This window comes from Cupressus sempervirens, chromosome 3 (assembly GCF_028749045.1).
Source record: "Cupressus sempervirens isolate cs-2001-9-10 chromosome 3, ASM2874904v1, whole genome shotgun sequence".
NCBI classification, from domain to species: Eukaryota; Viridiplantae; Streptophyta; class Pinopsida; order Cupressales; family Cupressaceae; genus Cupressus; species Cupressus sempervirens.
This window is the reverse complement of record NC_143120.1, coordinates 389,847,441-389,869,003: the sequence shown is the minus strand read 5'-3', so window position 1 is coordinate 389,869,003 and position 21,563 is coordinate 389,847,441. Positions and strand designations below refer to the sequence as shown.

At 35.6% G+C, this 21,563-nt stretch overlaps 1 protein-coding gene across 1 annotated transcript in view; it reads left to right on the top strand.

Moving 5' to 3' along the window:
- Positions 1-3,069: 3,069 nt before the first annotated feature.
- LOC149566654 (uncharacterized) overlaps positions 3,070-21,563 on the top strand; it is a 33,015-nt gene continuing 14,521 nt past the window's right edge. The window contains exon 1 of the mRNA XM_089819975.1: positions 3,070-5,519. Coding sequence (XP_089676101.1) covers positions 3,389-5,491 — 2,103 coding nt within the window. The 5' untranslated portion in view covers positions 3,070-3,388 and the 3' untranslated portion in view covers positions 5,492-5,519. The remainder of the gene's footprint in view (positions 5,520-21,563) is intronic.

Here is a 21,563-nt window from a genome sequence, read left to right as displayed (position 1 = left end):
CTATACAGAAAAAATTGAAAATAACTGAGTATCGATACTACGCATTATTCGACCTATCCAAAAGGCATCGGTAAAAAATAAAATTATTGTACGAAAACAATTCCCTATACAGATAGCATGTACAAGAACAATACATAGGTCACAAGGACTTACAATGGAGGCAATGGCTTTCGACCCCACAGGCGTTAGACAACATGGATTAACATACACAACACTATCACGAACTAAAACAATTGACTCATTATTCCTTTTAAAACCTCTAACACCAAAAAATTTTAAAATCAAAGAGAGAATACATCTCGAAATGTCCCGCCTAGAATCAAGTGCAAAATGGCAATTCGAGAATGATGATACATGTTGTCATAACACACCATCCATGCTATTATGCACACTAAACACACATAGTTTAAAGCCTCACATAAATGATATAACTAATGACTATGATTTAATGTCATCTAACATCATGTGCATTCAAGAAGTACACATGCAAATCCCTAAAATAAATGATGAGTTCCAACATTTCAACAACTTCAATGCCTACCACATACATGGTATAATGACACTAGCCAACAAAACCCTAGTCATTTCAAAGATAAAGCAATATAACACAACAAATATATAATCTATTACAATAACAACTTTGATCAAAAGCAATGAACTAAATATATGTAATGTTTATGTAAGACCTAACACACCCATTGAGGAATATGCCACTATTATTCAACAAGTCACCGCATATGTCAAACCAATGACTAATCTATACATTGTAGGTGATTTCAATATTGATATGTCAACAAGAAATGCTAAGAAAGAAAATCTTCAAAAATATATGCAATACCACAACATGAATTACATCACAGAAAAAACACAAAATGTATACAATCCATCAATTGATCACATCTGGACAAACTCAAGTAATTTATGTTGTTGTTACAAAGCAGAAGCATACTGGATTGATCACCTTGCTACATTCATAAGGTTCCATACTCCACTCTAGATTGCTCATACATAGACAACCAAACACAAAATTAAATAGAAGAACACATACAAGAATGCAAATACATCTTACACCTAAGAGTTTTATGTATCAAAGACAATAACTCTAATATAATGGTATATATTTCAATGTTCTACATTTTTGTGCAGCACAATAATGGAAGGAAGCAAAAGAACAGGAAAGGGAACACATGTCAAGCAAGAGCAAACAACAAAAAGGTATTGAGCTTTTCTCATTTCCAATAACATGAATTCCCACATGAAAAATAACAAATCAATACATGAATTTCTAGTATTTGAAGAAATGTTAAATATCAAACCACTACAATACTAGACTAACACCATAATACTTTGTGCAGGTCAAAACTAGGAAACCCCAATGCAATATCAATTGAAGACTTGAATGCAAGAAAAGCAGAAAACATTTTTGAAGGAGACATACTTGTCGTATATACAATAACACTGATAGAGAAAACAAAACACGAGAGGTGCTACGTGCAAACTTGACAGACTCTAAAGGAGAAATGACAATAACTTTGAATGTGACAGGGAACTTAGTACAAGAGTACAAACACAAGATAGTTCCAGGAACATCCATTATAGTGTCAGGATTTCAACTAGGACACAAAACAACCTTTGACCGTGGAGATTCAGATTGCATCTTGAAGCTCCAAGATTCAAGCACAATTGAAACTATACCGCGACTTTGCCAAGAATACAAATTCATACCAAGCTCCACAATCAAACAGCTACTCACAAGCACAAGTACCTATGCCATTGGTACAATAGGTGCATTAGTAGTTGCAGGACGACAGACTGGCTCCCAATATGTTGTTGACATAAAAGACGGAAATAATGATGATGACAAAGTACAGGTAAAAAACACACTAAATACTTCTTTTTATGCAACATGTATAGTAGTCATGTTTCTATTAAGTACAGAGTTCTAAAAGTAGAAAATAAAATTGTTTTGTCAATTACTAGCTACAAATCAACTCTGCATTCCAAGAAGAATCCATGCAAATAGAAATCCAATTACAAAGAGGTGAGATTCCTGCAATGTTGTTTAGAAACATTGTACGACGGAATGACATGGATATAACATTTCGCACAAGGGTTGCTACATACATCTGTACACTAAAAGACAAGAGAACATTGGATGCCTTGAATGCATTGCTACAAACAACACTATAGGTAAGCAAACTCAGATAATTCAACACTTCAACTATTAATTAATTCTTACACAAGCTACATTAATATCAAAACATATCTTGCAGGTTGATGGAGTTCTCAAAGTAGCCAACGCATTCACAAATCCATTTCATGCATTTTGTTCCCAATGCGACTTAAAATTTGAGGATTATGGAATGTTAGAAGACAAAACGGCTCATTGCAATAGATGCAATCAAGAGGTTCCATATGTATATTCATTATACCTAAAGACTATCATCACAACTGAAAACAAACAAATTATCCAGTCTTCAATAGACAAGTGCATTGTTGAACGACTACTACCAAGCCTAAAAGACACAAAAGTTGAGGACTACAGACAAGACAAATCAAAGTTCATCTTTATCCTTCGAGATTTCATCGTCAAAGGTCAATTCACATTAAACCAAAACAATGCTATCAATCATGTTGTGACAAATGGAGATTGAACAATTTCTCAGAACAAAAGGTAAACATGACTAGTCACTAATTAGCATTGATTTAAAATATTAAAAGCAACTTATTATGAGACATAATCACAATATACTAACATGCACAAAATGGAATTTGCAGGTATCATAGATAGCTATAATGACATATCAAGCTATAATTAATGGTAGTTACAAAAGACACTAGTCAATACAAAAAAAGGTGTGCAATCAAACAATGTATACGCATGAGTCTCATACCCAAGTACACTCTCTGTGTCATATATGTATAATGAAATAATGTGTATGCATTGATATGCTATAAGACATAGTTTTTCTCTATCAAGTTGCATAGCATAATCGAGTACATGCTTTTCTAATGTAATTTATTATCGAAATACAATAAAAATTGCATAGTTTGCTTTATTGGAGAGCGAATTAGGCGGAAATTATAGATGACGAACCGTGGGCTTTTTCAGTAATGTTGTTTCGCGCTCCCATCAAAATCCTAGGGTTTTTTAATTACAGTTTTATTGGCAGGCCGTCCTATCTGAAGAAGCTAGCATTTGTCAGTGGAAATGCACCTACGGAGCTAAATCTTCCCAATTTTCTAATTCAATTTGCAGGATGAAGAAGCTCAAAAATAATATCGTGCAAGTAGATTTAATCACAGAAGCTTGCTCCGGGTGAGATTTTTATACAGAAATTCTATCGAGAGTTTTCTTCCCATTTTGATTTGTTTATCCAGGGGTGAAATGGATTTGCTAGGGGACTCTGATGGTGAGGAGAAGGGCTTCGGAGAGATTAAGGTGAACAAGGCTTATGCTCAGAGATTTGCTCATAATAAGCAGCGGGAGGCGCTTCATAGATTGCAGGAGCTGAAAAAGAAGGGCTTAGGTGGTGATTCTGACGAGGAAGACTCGTCTGAAGAAGAGGACGAAGACGAAGATGGGTACATTCCAGAGAAGACAGAGCTGCAGTTTTATGAAACCTTGACCAAAGTGAAAAGGAAGGATCCCTTGATTTATAAGAAAGATGTAAAACTTTACGATGATGATGTCAACGACGTAGAAGAAGAGATTGATGAGAAGAGAAAGGACGCAGGCAAGAAGAAAAAGGCCATGTATTTGAAAGATGTTACGTTTCAGCATCTGCTTGAGAATGGGCCTGAATTTGACGATGAGAAACGAGCGATAAAAAAGTTTAAAAAGGGGGATTCACAGAGCTACGCTGAAGAGCAAGACGAGCTTAAGAGGGCTTTTTTAATGGGTGTCGATGAGAATGATGATGATAGCGATGATGGAGGTTTGCTAACAGTGAAGAAGAAGGGCGCGGAGGAGATTAAACGCGAAAAACAAGAGGAAGAGGAGGCCGTTATGGAGGCAGAGCAGCGGGCTAAGGACGCAGATATTGCCCGTCGGTTGGAGGACTATTTTGGCAAGGATGATGATTTGGATGATAATGACAGGTTTTTGAAGAGCTATTTATTGAATAAAGGGTGGATTGAGCGGGAGGAGAAGGGGAGCTTGGGCTATGGGGATGTGGGGGTTTCGGAGGATGAGGAGGAACTGGAGAAGCAGGATAGGTTTGAGGCAGACTATAATTTTAGGTTTGAGGAAGGGGCAGGTGATCAGGTGCTGGGGCATGCCAGGTTTGCGGAGGGGTCAGTGAGGAAGAAGCCGAATTCAAGGAAGCAGCAGAGAGAGAAGAAGAAAGAGAGGTTGCTGCAAACTGAATTCGAAAGGAAGGAAGAATTGAAACATCTAAAAAATATCAAGAAGAAAGAGATCATGGAGAAGCTTGAGCAGATTAGACAGGTAGGTGGGATAAAGGATGACGAGGGTAATATGCTGGATGAAAGGGACCTTGACGAGGACTTCGACCCGGATGAATATGATCGGAAGATGAGAGAAGCCTTTGGAGACGAGTACTATGGTGCTCAAGATGTAGATGAAAACTTTGAGGGCTATGACGAATTTGATTTGGAGAAACCAGATTTTGACGCAGAAGATGAACTTTTGGGTCTCCCCACAGGTTGGGATGGAAGGGGATCCAAGCATGGTTTTGATGCAGTAAGGGAAAATGTCAACGGACATAAGAAATTGAATCCTAGAGATCCAGTTGATGAAAATTCTGATTGTAATTCAGACAAGGGCAAAATGGAGGCAGCAATTGATGGCGGTGAAGAAGAAGACGGCAAAGAAGAAGAGGAAGAAGAAGAGGAAGAAGAGGAAGAAGAGGAGGAAGAAGAAGAAGCTCAAGAGTATTTCGATAATGTTGAGAATAATACAGGGAGTGAAACGGAGGAAGCTTCGAAAACTAAGAAAAGGCATAAAGGCAGAGTTTCTCTCCGAGAAAAACTATTATTAGAGAAGCAGCTTGAAGAGTATTATAAGCTGGATTATGAGGACATGATAGGCGATCTTCCTACTCGTTTTAAATATAGGGAAGTTCCATTAAATACCTACGGTTTAAGCACTGAAGATATTCTAATCACAGATGATAAGGAATTGAACCAGTATGTCTCAATTAAGAAGTTAGCTCCTTACAGGAGTGAAGAATGGAAGCCTCCAATGCACAATAGATTCAGTCAGAAGAAGAGGAAAAAAACAGCTTTGCATGATGGTCAATCCAGATTTGCAAAAGGGATGAACAAGTCTAGCAGGGAAAGTAAAGGTGAGCATATTCATGGTCGACGTTTGAATGATAACAGTCATTCAGAAGAAAGAAATAATGGAGTGGAAAGCAAATCCAAAAAGAAGAGGCGGCGCCAAAAGAAAGCACCTGTTATTCCTCGATCTAGGCGTCTAGCATATGGACAAGGGCCTATCCGAAGAAAACGAAGCAAAACTTCATGAAACAACTTTTATCTTTTGTCGCATACAAGTAAGCTACAATTGTATCATTTGGGTTTGAATTTTGAAATGGGATAACAATAGTATCTCCTTTAAACTTGATTTGATCTGATTGACTAATTTTTTCACTAAAGATATGCGGAGATTATCTGGGGAATTCTAATTGTCATTTAATTTCCACTCATCTAAATTATCTTGTTACTGTATTTTAATTATCTTTTTCAATGGAAATATGGAGAAATTGACAGGCAGTGCAAGAATACTAGTCAGAATTAATCTGTGCGCATGTATTAATACAACTTTATAGAAATGGAGGAAAATTTGATTTCCTTAGTATTTCAACCTTCTGTTTACACTAGGGGCCCGTTTGGCTGCGGGCATAGGAATGGATAATAGGCATGTAATATTGGGTATAGGAATGGCTATTCCAATAACAGCTATTTTTTGGAATGGGAATAAGCTCATTTTAGAGGCAAAATGGGAATACGTATTCCTATTCCCTATTCCAAGTGACGAACCAAACAGAAAATAGAATACATATTCCAACTTTTCTATTCCTATTCCAGCAACCAAACGGGCCCCTAGAAGTACAAATAGAACAAGGAATGGAGGTTCATTTTGAGGCTATATAACCTAGAAATGCATTAATAGTTACTTGCAATGCTAACTTTGCACTTCAACTGATATAATCCAAGTAGGATGTTATCAAACCATGTTGGTAATTATATTCTTATGCAGAGTGATTTCAGTAAAACTTATATTTAAATTTGATTTAATGTTGTAGCCACTATATATAGCCATCGCATAGAAAGATGGACTTTATTTGGTGCTATGGTTCATTCTTAGAAATTGCATCCACAAAATCTATACTTCTATTATTGTTTTCTTGCTTTGTTTTATTCATTTGGTTTTCCTAGCACTTATAAGGCCATGCAGAAGAACTCCTAAGTTTTAGTGAGTTCATTGATCCCCTCCTAACTGCTTGATGAAAACCTGCAATATGATTACCCCCTTTCATCCATTTGGAACACCTCTAGCTCAAAATCTAAACACCAAAATGAAACATTCTAGATAGGAAAATCCTGCTTATGGGTTCTTAGGAACTAGAACAAAATCCTCCCCATGTAATACTGAAACATATAAATGGTTTAAAACAACTCTGGAGGTTCAGATTAAAAGAAATGGTTGATTCCAATCTTCAAGTCTACTGAAGTGAATCATTTGGCACCATATAGATCATGTTACTTCCTTATGTCTGCCCACCACTTCATTGGTAGCAATTACAATTGGCAGTGGGTCAAAACTATTTCGATTTCCTACTCTAGGCTTATAACTTGTAACATGCTCTGAATTGTGAGGATAATCCTGCATGCATATTCGATTATGTAGATGGCTTGTCATTGTTCAATATATTTCCAGTGCTATATGAATGATGGTTTCATCCAAGTCACTTTATCACAGAGGTATCTAACGTTCTGAACTTTTATAAAATTGAGATTGCTTTCATACTAAGTTGCCTGTTGCAGTTTGGGATCTGGATGGGAAACAAGTTCAGTGTTTGGTCAATTTTTTCGTCTGTACAAAAACATATAATGTACAAAAAGATATCTACATATAATGATATATGCTGCAGCAATTAAGTTCATAATATTCCTCTATGCTAATATCAAATAACATAGAAAAATACATCGCATGTGGGGGTAAATAATTGAATTCTTTTGTGGAATATTTTTTTGGCATCTGAAGCTGGGTGATTGATTGCTAGATTACTTGATATATAAGAATGTGGAAATGGACAGTACATTGTACATTTGGAGCCTTGATTCTTGAGTATTTATAATTATGTTGCTTGTATTTAGACTTGTCTAGATTGGCATGCAATACCTAGTGATGTATTTTTGAGGTTCTGGTATTGAACTAATTTCAGTCTCAACTCCAAGTGGTGTAAGGAACACAAATGTCTTATGGATCTATAAATTCAGAAATTAACAGAATTCAGTGATCACAAATTCATGCATGTTGTGCCACTCGCAATTTAAATGGTGGTCTTAGAAAGAGAGAATTGTCGATCAAAGTAAAAGAAAACATGCTGCAATATGATGATTCTACACAAGAGTTGAATTATTTTTACAAGAACCCACTGAAGAGAGATGCCAAATTGTATGTGAAAAGTATACAAATCTGGAGGTGAACTTCGGTTTGGATTCACCTCGGTTCGTCCAAGCTGAACCCACAGGCTGGGGAAGGACCCTTGCCGAACCCACAGAGGATCAGACTAGGACCAAAACCTGGTTTGAACTTGACCAGGACCTGGTAACATAGCTTTCATAGTGGTCAGGTGTCCATCTTGTCATTGTAATTCTGTAATTATAAGTTATATTAAGTTTGTTAAGTTCTTTTAATTGCCTGTGTAAATTAAGAGATAAGAGTGGTTGTCAACTCCCTTGATTGATGGAATTTTTTTGTAACTTATACCTTGTTCATTCATTGATTGAGAGTCATTAGTTGTTAAATCTCTTATCAAGCTAAGTTTACTCGACACTGCTGCTTTTGTGTGATGATTCAGAGTATAGATCACTGTAACCGATTTAACTTCTTTGGGGTTGTAGAGGTTATATATTGTAGTTCATCTCTTTTTTAATTTTCATCTTGAATAAATACAAATATATAGTGGAGGGAACATATTGAGAGTGATGGAATGTTCCCTCAAGGTTTTGAAATTGTAGCTGACCTGGTGAAAAGCACACTTTGTACATGAAAACCACTCTTTCAGTGTTGAAAATTGCTTGCTTGGTGGTGTGAATCCACTTAAAATGAGATTTAGGTAGAATATGTTGTTTGGGCGATGGACGGTGGTATTACATGTCATAGGAATGAAAATATAATTGAGTTGTTATAGAGTTCAGTTGGTGGTGGCAAACTTTGGTGGATCTCTTGCTGTTGGTGGCTTAGGTGGCAACAAACAATTACTTTGTTAGTAGGAAGTAGTTGCTTGCATAGTTGGGGATTGAGGCCCCATATCTAAAGGTGTGCCCTATATGGGGCATGTAGGTGTTTGGTACCTTCTGTACCCCAAGTTTTATGTTATAGATAATAAACTATTTTCAAAAAATCAAATCAAAGTGTATTTTTTGTTAAGATTCCTTTTTATGCTTGTGTAATGCTTCTCCCAGAGATTCGTTGATGCAATGCTTGTGCAGTGAAAATTCTACAGAGAATACTTTGTGTGATGGGGAAGAGTGAGTTTTTATGTCTCCACTCAAAGTTGTCCAAAATGGATGGATTGAAGATTGATCCCAGGGTTTGTGGGCCATCCAAATACTAAGTCCAGGTTAGATATATCATATTTTGCTCTAAATTCTCCAAATGATGAGTGATTTGTGAATCTGCAACAAATTGCCCTTGAAATCTTTCAGTGTTTTACTTTTGAATCCCAATTCAGATGAAATCATAGGCAACATATTAATGCTAGATTCTTCGAATTCAAGCCAAGTGTACCTACAAAACAATTCTACCAAATTGTGTCTATGATCTAGATACCTAAGTAGATACCCACCTGAGCAAGCTTATCCTATCTTGGGTGCTTATTATGCAAAAAATTAAATAAATCCAATGCAAAAATCAAATAAAGTACTTGCACAATAAAACCTATCTGTAAAATTTTAGCTTGACCAGCAAATAATTTAGCTATAATGATAGGACAAAATATGCAGTTGTAGAAAGAAAAAATTCAGAACAGAAGATGAAAAATGAAAGTTCTTATTATTTACAATGAAGGAATTACAATAATATAGGCTTCCTCAAAGCATAAAGCAGAGGAAAAAATGGGAATAAAACTGAAAAAACCAGAAGTATACCTTAGTTAGCTTACAAACTAAGAAAAGAAGCTTTACCCAAAAAAACATAGATAAAAAACAAAAAACATTCTGAGTTTTATTTTCTAACACCCCCCTTAAGTCTAACTAAGGAGACAAATGCCTAAGAAAAGGAAAGAGGAAAGAGGGAAAACATAGGAATAAACTCCCCCCCCTCAAAATGTGCATTAGAAAAGCATCTTCTGAGACACAAGAAAAGTGTGGACGACCATTGAATGATAACTATCATAGTGCTGAATGAAGAACCACTTATGAAACTAGGATGAAAATCAGGATCTGCATGAGTGCCCCTAATGACACTACTTGAACAATAAGTAGATGATAACCTAGGTAGAACATATGTCAATTGAAGATACAAAAGACAATAATCTGTATACAAGACAATAAACAATGAATAGATGGCAAACAAAGGCAAAACATCTATCAGTTAAGGATGCATATGACACAAATCTGTTTGAGTGACCCGAATGACACTACTCATCCATGCAAAAGAAAATTGCTAGTTGAAATTATAGGTGCCAATTGTCTACAAAACTGATCAACTGCGGAACCAAGAAAGCATCAACACGAACAATAGAAAACCCTCCAAAATATTGAAATGAAAGGCATGACAGGTCCACTAAAATGGTGTGTCATTAAAGAGGATAGGAAGGCAAGGCCTGTTGGTTCCCAAAACCGCAAACTAGAATCCTTTGAGTCTTGCCAACTCGATGCTGGTATATCCAACTGGTTATGGCCAACTTGATGGAACTGAATGATGTAATCTGAGTTCCCTGCTAGCTCTGCAAGGCCAAGGTAGATGTACCTAATCCTGAATAAGTCACTTAAACATAAGATCCTTATAGCAGATTGGTTAGAATACAAATATAATGAAAGCTTCCAAAATGACAAGAATTATAGAAAGCTTTTAACTTGCATATCAAGTTTAAAATGCAATAATGGTCCAGTCCACTTATCTGAATTTTAAAATGTTTATAGAAATTAATAAAAATATTTATAAAGGACACAACTTAATAATATTTTTAAACTCTAATGCAAATAAATAAAATAGACACGCTTACAGATTATGCTGGAAATAAAAATTGCATTAGAGACACTCCTTACGGATGATCCATCCAATGCAATTCAATTCCAGGATCGCATATAAATATGTTTACTCAATAATCCAAAATTCACGAGCTTAGTTCAAAAATCCATCTCTTTACCAATGAAAGAATATAATATATCATAGTGCATATAACTTGAGTATGTAGAGTTATTTGGAAATTGTCTAATAAATATATATTGTATCATTTGTTTTCAATCTCCTATTTATAGTCTTACAAAAAACATGGGGATGCCTCTTCAAAACATCACGCTTATTTGTAACATATAACTGAATATAAACTTTAATGTAATTTGGATTAAAGATAATCGTGGTTTGACAATCTTATTTCCTTGTCTTCAACGATGATTAGGATCGGTGTAAGAAGAATAAATGTATGAATGTGCTTAGGTCTCTCTCCAATTTCACGTAGGTTTCTCTTACACCCACAAACAATTTGCTGGCTTCATACTTCATATGCGATAAACGGCTTTCTGAAGATGGGGCGTGGTCACCACTCATCTTGTGCGTGTTCCTCCATGAAATTTATGCAGCCATCTGTTTGGGTATGTGTCTAGTGGTTTATAGGACTGAGCCTTTATCTCCATGGAGTGAAGTGCATCTCTTCTATTCTGCGTGCATCTTTAGACCTGCAGAGGAACACAAATTATTATTAGATATTCATTTCGGCATGATTGATTATTCACTCCAACATTATTCGTTGACAATAGCAATTTTGCCTTTGGTATAGAAGTATAGCCATCTCCCAATTCACTTTGTATCGTGCTTGTCTTCCTCTTGATTGTGGGCTTCATTTCTGCTCTTTCTGCCATGGGGATTTTCGAGCAAGATTGACAGTGCCCAGGATACTCCCAAGAGTTACATCCTTTGAATTCTTTTATCCATGTACTCACACTTTGGGTTGATATTTGAACATAGTCTGCAGAACTGTGTATAGTTGTGCCAGCCAAACAACCATATTGTGCTCCATACTGACGACACATGGTCTCTGGCGAATTTGATTGCCAACTCATTTATTTTAGACATTTGTGTCTTATGAATCGTTATTTAACACTCCTCTCTTCGCTTATAGAAATCCTGAATACTGTGCGCAACATATACTCACATGACCAATATTTATCCTCCATCGTTGTTCTATATTTTTAAATACCTTCATATATTTTTTGCTGTACAACATTTACATCTTGGTCTAAATGGATGATGTAATAATGTATGCACAATATCATTTATTTTGTCATTTCTGATGTTGGTGTTTGCTGTGAGATATCAGTCAACATTCTGCGTGTTGCCCTGGATTTGTATTGGTGCGAGGACATAACAAATTGATGTGATTCATATCTTTGCTTTGGGGATGTTAAGAGAAACTGTAGAAAGCATTACTGACAGCTTTGTTTATAAGAGAGACTAGGCAATCCTCTATCATTAAGGTACAACCATGTCCACAGTGCACCAGGAAGTATCATGCTTCAAACCTTTACCTTTCATGGCTATGATGACTCTTCTAAAACAAATCAATAGAACAACTATTTCTTCAAGCCACCAGTCTGTCATAAGTTATTTAAAAATCATAATAACTTGCACTCCCCTGGCTCTAAATCCTACCAGATGACCCAATCAGATTCTCATTAGAGGCCTCTGATGCCACAGTTTGTAATGCACTTGCCGACACATTTGAGTTCTCATGTCATGGGAAAAGTTTTTCAATAATAACTTCATTGATGCAATATCCAACCCGAGATTCCAGATTCATAGTTGCATAATCCTCCATTCCGTCTAGTATCAAACACAAGGTGTTATGTGTGATAATAGACATCTCTATCTAACCACTGAAATGATCAGATGCTCACTCCATTTCCTTTTCAGAAAATTGGTTGCTTCTTATTTCTTTTACTTGAGTTGATTGCATTGGAGCTGCATACTTCTTCATTCCTTTGAATCTTCTTCTGAATCCATAGCAGATCTCTCCAATGGAATTGATATGATAGACAAGTCAATAATATTGATACCCCCTTTGTATATGCAGATATTGATACCCCCTTTTATATGCAGATATTGATGATATTGATATTGATTGTAACGGCTGCAAATTTTGTTGTTGATTGGTATGGCAACTTTTCTCACACCTGTGTGCTGCTGCTCATTAAATTTTACCAAATCATGTTAAGTGCTGCTAGAATTCTATTTGCTGTAGCACACTTGCTGATGTACATTATTTAAATCTCCAAGTTCCGTCACATCTAGTAGGATGAATGATGTCCATGGAGTGGAAATAACAATGCTATCAAATCTTCTACATTATTTCTCAAATGGACGCATCAAGGCCCATGCAGCAAGAGGATGACCTTGGCCTGTCTGTGATGAAGAAGGCTCAGGGGCTGAAATTTGATGTTGTTGCATAGCCTTCTCCAAGGTCTCTAGCTTCTGTTAAATTATAGTGGATCTCTGATAGATAAACAATTACAAAATAATGCTTGTAGATAAGTTCTGAATTAAATGATGCAGAATATAAGTACTTATCTCTAACTGTGAGTTGCAGCAAAATCTTTGACAGTCTTCCTCCTTCAGCAATGGTTAATGTACTGAATCACTGTATAACAAAAGGTGAAGGTGATAACAATAATATTAAATAATACTGATGTTTCTCTGCAGGTTCTCGGATGCCTTGAATTGATGCTTTTCCCTGCGGCAGTGAGCAAGTATATATTTAGGCAGTAAAGGACATGACTCCGAAGAGTCATGTCCCTACGTGGCCCAATAGCAACGTAGGGACATGCCTCTTCGGAGGCATGTTGGTTAATAATAACTGCCCAAAACAAGTTTATAATCCACCGCCCGATAATACATCAAGGGCCCGATAATAATCAACACATGATAAAGGCAAAGCATGGGGTATGAAACCCGATATACATTAAAGTCGCTGATAACATGAAGCCCAACCAATATAAGTTGGTCAACAATATGCTTTCTTCACTGTCAATAATTCTGATGCATGACAGAGGTGTAAGCATACGTATATGTATGCATACATTAATATGAATATATGTACGTATACTTATATCTCTGTGGTGCATAGCAGACAGTGGTAGCATAATTCTGATGCTTATATCTCTGTGATGCATAGCAGATAGCAGTAACATAATTCAGATGCTTATATCTCTGTGATGCATAGCAAACAGTGGTAACATAAGAGATTCATATTTTGCTTCTCCTGATGCTAAACATTAACAGCTTCATCCGACATTGGTTGGTTGCATGTCCCGCCTTACCACAAAAACTGCAAGGCTCATCCAACTTCTTCTTATTTGTCTTGGATTGTTGATTGGATTCTGAATTTCTTTTCTCACTTATATGCACAAGATCATGTGCTTTTGAACTTTTCAAAGTACCCATCTCTACGAGCTTATCTTGCTCATGTATTAGAGACTCAATAAAGGCATTGAGTTTGGGCATCTTCCAAATTGCTCCTGTTGTAAGCCTAATAGTGTGAAATACCGAGACAAACACTGCATATTGTGGATTGAATTTTGACAAAATAGCAAGAATTAATTTCTTAGCTGTGTTTTCTGGGTAGATTGTGTTACAATTTTTGCATCAACGTTTCGGATTACACTCTATGATCCATCATCAGAATTAATTTGCTTTTTTGTGTGGATTTGTCAATTCCACATTCTTTCAGCTGAAGTAATAAAGCCTTGAACTTTGTGAAGAAGTCTTGAATATTCTCAAAACTACTTGGATCTAATGAGTTGAGCTCATTTTCAGGAATGTGGCCTCACATCTCATCTTGCTTCCCAAAAGGAGCCCCCAGCGTAGTCCAAACCTGGTTTGGAGTTATGCATGCTTCAACATGAAACAATAATTTAGGAAACATGGATAAACAAAGAAGACCGAAAGCCTCATCCATGCGGTTGAAATATTTGGATTTTTCAACTACAGAATTTGGTTCTACCTCTGTTGCCATTACTATTCGATACAAGCCTCTACTTCTGAGTTGTAATTGAATCTTTGGCTTCCATTCGAAATGGTTATATGGCATCAGATATGCAGAGGCTGGAAACTCCATTCTTTCTAAACTCTAAATCTCTTCAATGCCTGCAAAAGATATTTGTTTTTCTTTCTAGCACACTAAGCTTTGATACCATGTAAACTTTTAGCTTAACCAACAAATGATCTAGCTAGAATGATAGAACAAAATATGCAGCTGTAGGAAAAAAAAATTCAGAACAGAAGATGAAAAATGAAAGTTTATATTATTTACAATGAAGGAATTACAATAATATAGGCTTCCTCAAAGCATAAAGCAAAGGAAAAAGGGGAAAAAAGCTGAAAAAATAAAAAGTATTCCTTACTTAGCTTACACACTAAGAAAAGAAGCTTTACCCAAAAAAACATAGATTTGAAACACAAAACATTTCAAGTTTTATTTTCTGACACTATCTTTTAATCTTTCTTTGAATTGATTGCAAAGATTAAAGAATTAAAATAGAATGAGGACTTTATTATTAAATTGTGAAGGGTTTATTTTCTATGTGTATTATTAAATTGACGATGAGGATCTATGTTGTCACGAGCCATAATTGATATATGTATATTAAATATTCTTTTGATGCACATATAATTCAAAATACATACACACACACATACATACGTACACACACAGAGTTCCTGATAACATATACAATCATTAATATTGAATTATCATTACTAATAATTTAATACATAATTTATTATTATTTTTTGTCGGTAATAAATAATTTATTATTATTAACAATAATATAATATAATATTATTAGATCAGAAGAATACCATATAGGTAGTGAATAAAGTAAACAAAAATTGGTTTCATTACTGTGCCATTGCTGCTGTAGATTACGACTTTATTCACACGGTTGACGGTAGCCTAAGAAAATAATCGTCTTAATATGAATTAAAGACATATTTAACTTATTGCCAATAAGACTTAAACACAGATGTGGCGCTGTCCCAGAAATGTAGAAGATTGTAAAGATGATGATCAGTATTGCAACAAAGTAATTAATGATTAAGGGAACACTCTTGCCACTTACAATGAACAGTCAAAGGAATATTGACCATAGGAGAACAAAAATTGATAATCAATAGAGATCGCTATCAAGTAAGGATTGGTGAACAAAGATTCTATAATCATGATTCTGATATGTGAATGCATCACATTCCTATTATTGCAACTCAGCACTGTTAATAAAGAAGTCAGCAGTTGATAGCATTATGGTTAATAGCCATCAGTGATAATAAGCATTTGCTTGGAGAGCAACAATTATTATTATCAGAGCAAACAAAGTTAGCAGATTTAAGATTGAGACGAATAATAAGGGAGGGTACAATGTTACACTATGACCAAACAAGGGTGATCGGAAGAAATATCAATTGTTATCAAGACAAGGGGAGATTACATATTAATTGAATACCAATTAATGTTTATTTTAGAAGCATCAACAGCCAAAGAGATTACCATCTGTAACAAAAAACGTTTAAATGAATGATAATACGATGATATGTGACAACGGATGTTAATGATTATTGATTGCTGGTTAAATTCTTATGCCACATTAGAGATAATGAAAGAAGCATAACCCTTCAAAGGGACCCAAATTAGATCAGCACAACCCTAGGAGTATGCGAGGGATGCCAATCACTATGGATTGATTTGATTAAGTGATTACCAAATGCAAGTAAATTGATCAAATGAGATTTAAACCAGGTTGCTTGGGGATTTGGGTTTTTATGTGTCCCTGATCTAAAAACCCACATCCCCGTACTGACAATGTTTTGGGGACTTGGGGACGTTCCCACCCTGTTCCCCTTTTCTGAAAATTCCTTGGAAATGTCCCAGAAACTTGGGAACTTTGGGATTTTTTTTGGGGACGTCTGTACATCTCGGGGATGGTTGGGGACGCCTTGGAAGTCCCAAGGATGAGTGGGCGTCCCCAATTTTATAGACAACATCAGCTCTTATTAAATATTTTTTTTTTATAAAAAAATTTCTTTTTTAATTTTAAAGTGGGCCCCTCTTTCCAAGTTCACCCTCACATGCTTATTACTGTTTGCTAGTTAATTCCTACTATTTGGGGGCCTCTGATTAGTATTTGACAACATTACGTTAAGAATCATGGAATTAATATTGCTGTTATAGTCACACTACACACTCTTAATTATATAGTAGACTATTTGCATGGTGCTGGAAAAGTCTGGAAAGTGCATTATAGACCTAGAACATGCATCCTTATGTCATTTTCTAGCAATAAATCAGTGCTTGGTTGGTCTTGGGTTGATCTGAGTCCTTTGTGGAAGATATGGTGAATATTGGAAGTTCCATCAAGATACCGTCTTACTATAACAAACCTATATCATGATTAGAACTGTATAGAGGACCATTTTGTATTAATATCAGTCCACTTACAATGAATTGGAAGTGTAGTTTCAAAATTAAATGATAGTAGTGTGTTTCAATTTGGAAGGCAGGTTATTATTCTTGTTGCTATTGAAAATGAATTCTAAATTTTGTTCTTGGTTAAATTTCAAATTTTTATGTTATTATTTTAATATTACATGCACATTGACAATAATTCCAAATTAAGAATGCATTATAGCATATTGCGCATTGAGTTTGATTATTGAAATGTTATATGTTAAGGTTCTATGATGTTTAAATGGCATGGTTTATCCATGTCTTCATATGAATGCTAAGTTACTGATGCTAATGCGGGTGCGGGGTGCTGATGCACGGTTTTTTTTCTAGGGATTATGGATGCATTTGGGTGTGTCCATATAGAATTTCAAATAAAATTAAAATGTGTGTGTGTGCGCATGCATGCGCTATAATTTATGTATGTAAAGAGATGCAAGAAATATACAAAAATAAACCATTCCATAGCAATTAGCATATTCAAGTTGAAATAGTTGTAATGTCAAATTAGTAAATTACTCAAGTTCAAGATTCCAACGCAATTCAAATTACAAATCAAAACATAGTTCATGGTTCAATGTTGATCGATCAAGAGTCGAGGCTCAAGATTCACAAATCAATTTCAGTCAATCAGACATGACGTTCAAAACATTTAGATGCTCCGCGGATTCTCTCAGATGCTTGACCGATGCTTTGCGGATGCTTTCCCAAGCACCCCTCATGCATCCGCAGGCCCTCCTCCGTGCAAAACCCAAAAACATCTGCACATCCGCAACTGCATCCCCCATAAAACATGAGGCACCGGTATCTTAGTATGAATGTCATGTATACATGCAAATTTCCCGATCTATTTTATATATTTCCTATATTTATATATGCAAATATCTCAGGCACCACTGTAATGTTTTTGGCTCAATATTTTAATATATCGCAGATATATTTTGTTGCTCCCTCACCAAAATAATATTTATTTGCGTAATATTCCTTTCAACCTCGGGCATTAATAATATAATCCTTTGCCTCCTCACTATTAAATATAACAATAGCATACGAACTTCAACAACATTACTGTTTATGTATTCTGCAATGCTAAAAGTCAAAATTTTGTAAACTAGGGAAACCCGGTATGTAAAAACAAATTCGAGATTGGATAGAATTTTTTCACACAAACTCATATAACATTCAGCTACTCTGCAAGTTCTCCTCTGCAAAGATTTCATAAATTTGTAAATTTTATTTGATCAAGCCTTCGTGATATTTTTGGATGAAACCTTCAATCTGAATTGTCTAACCATTTTGTACCCATTGGGATGGTAGGATACATCACTCTGATACCAATTGTAATGTCCCTTGCTGGGACTTCAGTTAAATAATTTATCTATTAAGCTTCTTGCAGATTTTTTCCTATATTCTCCACATTTTCCTGATTTCTCCATGCTAATATTCTCTATATTTAGTTTTTCATTCTAGAGTCGCATCATTTCATAAATAATAATTATATTTATATTAATAATATAATTATATTAATTATATAATTATATTAATTATATAATTATATTAATTATATATATTATATTAATACATATATAATATATTTACTTCATATATTATCTATCTAAATATTATATTTATTGTTTGGTATAATAATATTTAATTCCCAAATTTTAATAATAATGTAATATATCATATTATTGTATAATTATAATAAATCATAACTATTTCATTATTTATTTTATTATTATTTTATCGATTAATTATTTATCTATATTTTAATTTGTACAGTTCTTATTTTGATGGGGATATCACAACAAAACTCACGTTTCAAGCCAAAGTAGAGGAAAAACTCAGATCTGCAAAACTGCTGTAAAAATTGTCAAAATCTGAAAGTTTTGGTTTTGGGACTTGCGAACTGATATTTCTGGTGTTTGCTAATCTGGGGGACCACCTGGAAGTTAGGGACATCCTAGGTGAAGTCGTCCCTCGCTTTGTACAAATTTTTTAGATCCAAAGCTGAGTTTGCAACCTGAAACCTAGATTTGAATCGAGTTCTCTGCTCTGCAAATCTGTAGATCTGCAACTGCAAGTAAGACGAAAGGATTTTCTTGGTCGGTGGGGGGGGGGGGGGGGGGGGGCTTGCCTTGGTCAAGTCCTAGTCGAGGAATCAACCTTAAAATGATAAAACATAAATAAGCACAAGTTTAATTTTGGGTTTGTCAAACATCCATGGAAGGATTCAGATTTGTTCTCCACAAAGATGACGCTTCAATAATGATGTAGTATGTCTCTACAAATGCAATCAGATCCACCAACACCAAATCATAGATCCATGAATGAAGATACGCTCTTGAATGCTTGGATGATTGAACCCTTGAGTACTCCTTGAAAAGTTGCTTGAATGGATAGTGCCCTGAAAAAATCTTGCTCTCAAATGGATGCTCGAGGATGCCAAATGAATGCTTGCATATGTGAGGCTAGTTGTGGATGCCCAAATGAGGAGAGAAGACCATCTTTTATAGTGATTTTGAAACAACTGAGAAGGGCTTACTCAGGAAGGCAAGAATTAATTGAAAAACCCAAAATTAAACTTGTGATCTGAGGCAATATGCCTTGGGATCAGGGTTTAGGGACAAGGTCGTCCCTTATCCGGGGTTTAGGGACAATCTTAACCCTTACCCCAAGGAATTTCAGCCTCAGGATGAGCACTGAAATCTCAGAGATGGAAAGATAACGGCTAGAAGCAGAGGATAAACTTGAGAACAGGAGCAATCAGAGCATGGATGCATTCATGGGCCTAGGATGTGACATAAGGGAGGGCTAAAAGGTCTTAAATGATCTCTAACTACCAATGAAATAGATTAATAGAAGCATACTATTTTAATTTCCGATAACAATTAGTGAAGGGATGCCAATGTCAAATCCAAGTCCCTTATCAAGTAAATTGATCAAATTAGATGTAAATGATGAATGAATTTGTATAACAGCTAGAAATATGCAATAAACAGATTTGAAACTAAATGAGAAATGCTGTGAAATGATAAAAATGAAGTACTAAACTCATGCTGCAAGCCAATGTAGAGGAAAGACTCAGATCTGCAAAGTTGCAAAAAACTATCGAAATCTGAAACTGTTTTGGATTTGGGACTTGCAAATTGATGTTTTCAGATTCTACGAATCTGGGGGACAACCTGGGTGAGGTTGTGGACTTGCAAATTGATGTTTTCAGATTCTACGAATCTGGGTGACGACCTGGGTGAGGTTGTCCCTCACCTGCTCTTCACAAATTTTTAAGATCCGAAGCCGAGTTTGCCACCTGAAACCTAGATCTCAATCTTGAGTTCTCCGCTCTGAAAATCTGTAGATCTGCATCTGCAAGTAAGAAAAACTGATTTTGTTGGTGGGGAGGGGCTTGCCTTGGTCAAGCCCCTGGTTGAGGAATCAACCTTAAAATGATAAAACATAAATAAGCAAGACAAATGCAAATATTCACCTTGCTTGTCAAACCTCCATGTTAAGATTTGGATCCGTTCTCCACAAAGGTGCTGCTTCAATAATGATGTAGGTTGTCTCCACAAATGCAATTAGATCCACTAATAGCAAATTATGGATCCATGAATACAGATATGCTCTTGAATGCTTCGATGATTGAACCCTTGAATGCTCCTTGAAAGGTTGCTTGAATGGATAGTGCCTTTAATGAATCTTGCTCTCAAATGGATGCTCGAGGATGCTAAATGAATGTTTGCACACGTGAGGATACTTGTGGATACCCAAATGACGAGAAACAACCATCTTTTATAGTGATTTCATAACAATAACCGAAAAGGGCCAACTCAAGGCGACAAGAAATAGTTGGAAAACTCAAAATTAAACCCTATGATATGAGGCAATATGCCTCAGGTAAGGGACGACCTTGTCCCTTACCAGGGATCAAGGACAAGGTCGTCCCTTATCTTGGGGTTTAGGGATGACCTCAAGCCTTACACTGAGGAATTTCAGCCTCGGGATGAGCATTCAGATCTAGGAGATGAAAAGATAATGACTAGAAACAAAGCAAAAACTTGAGAACAAGAGCAATCGGAGCATAAGTGCATTCATGGGCATAGGAGATCACATAAGGGAGGGCTAAAAGGTCTTACAAAGGAAGTGTTCCTTTTTCAAATGGTACACCATCTATGGCTCATCATCGATCTAATTACCAATGAAAAAATTAATAGAAGAACACTATTATTTTAATTTTTGATAACAATTAGTGAAGAGAAAATGAGTTGGTGCTATGTGCTAAGTGTTTAGTAAGGAAACAATTATAAATGGTCATAAGATGTCTTTTTGGGGACGTAACCCATCATCCCAATTAGTAGGATATGTTGTCATGCATTTTGTCACCACAAAATGTAGGTAACAGTACAAAATTTTTTCAACTTAGTTTCGCTTTTCTCTGAGATAGTTCATAATTTAATTGGCTAATAGCGATCAATCAATCGACTTAAATTCATATAATGATACCTTTTATTGAAGGCTTTTGTCAAGTGTTTTTTCGTTTTTCATTTTATTATGCTTTTGCTTGATTTAAGAAGCCTTCAATGCCCTTTTTTGTGTGTTTTCAAGTGTGTGTTTTAAAGCATTTGGTCTTTTAGTTATGTTCAAATCCTT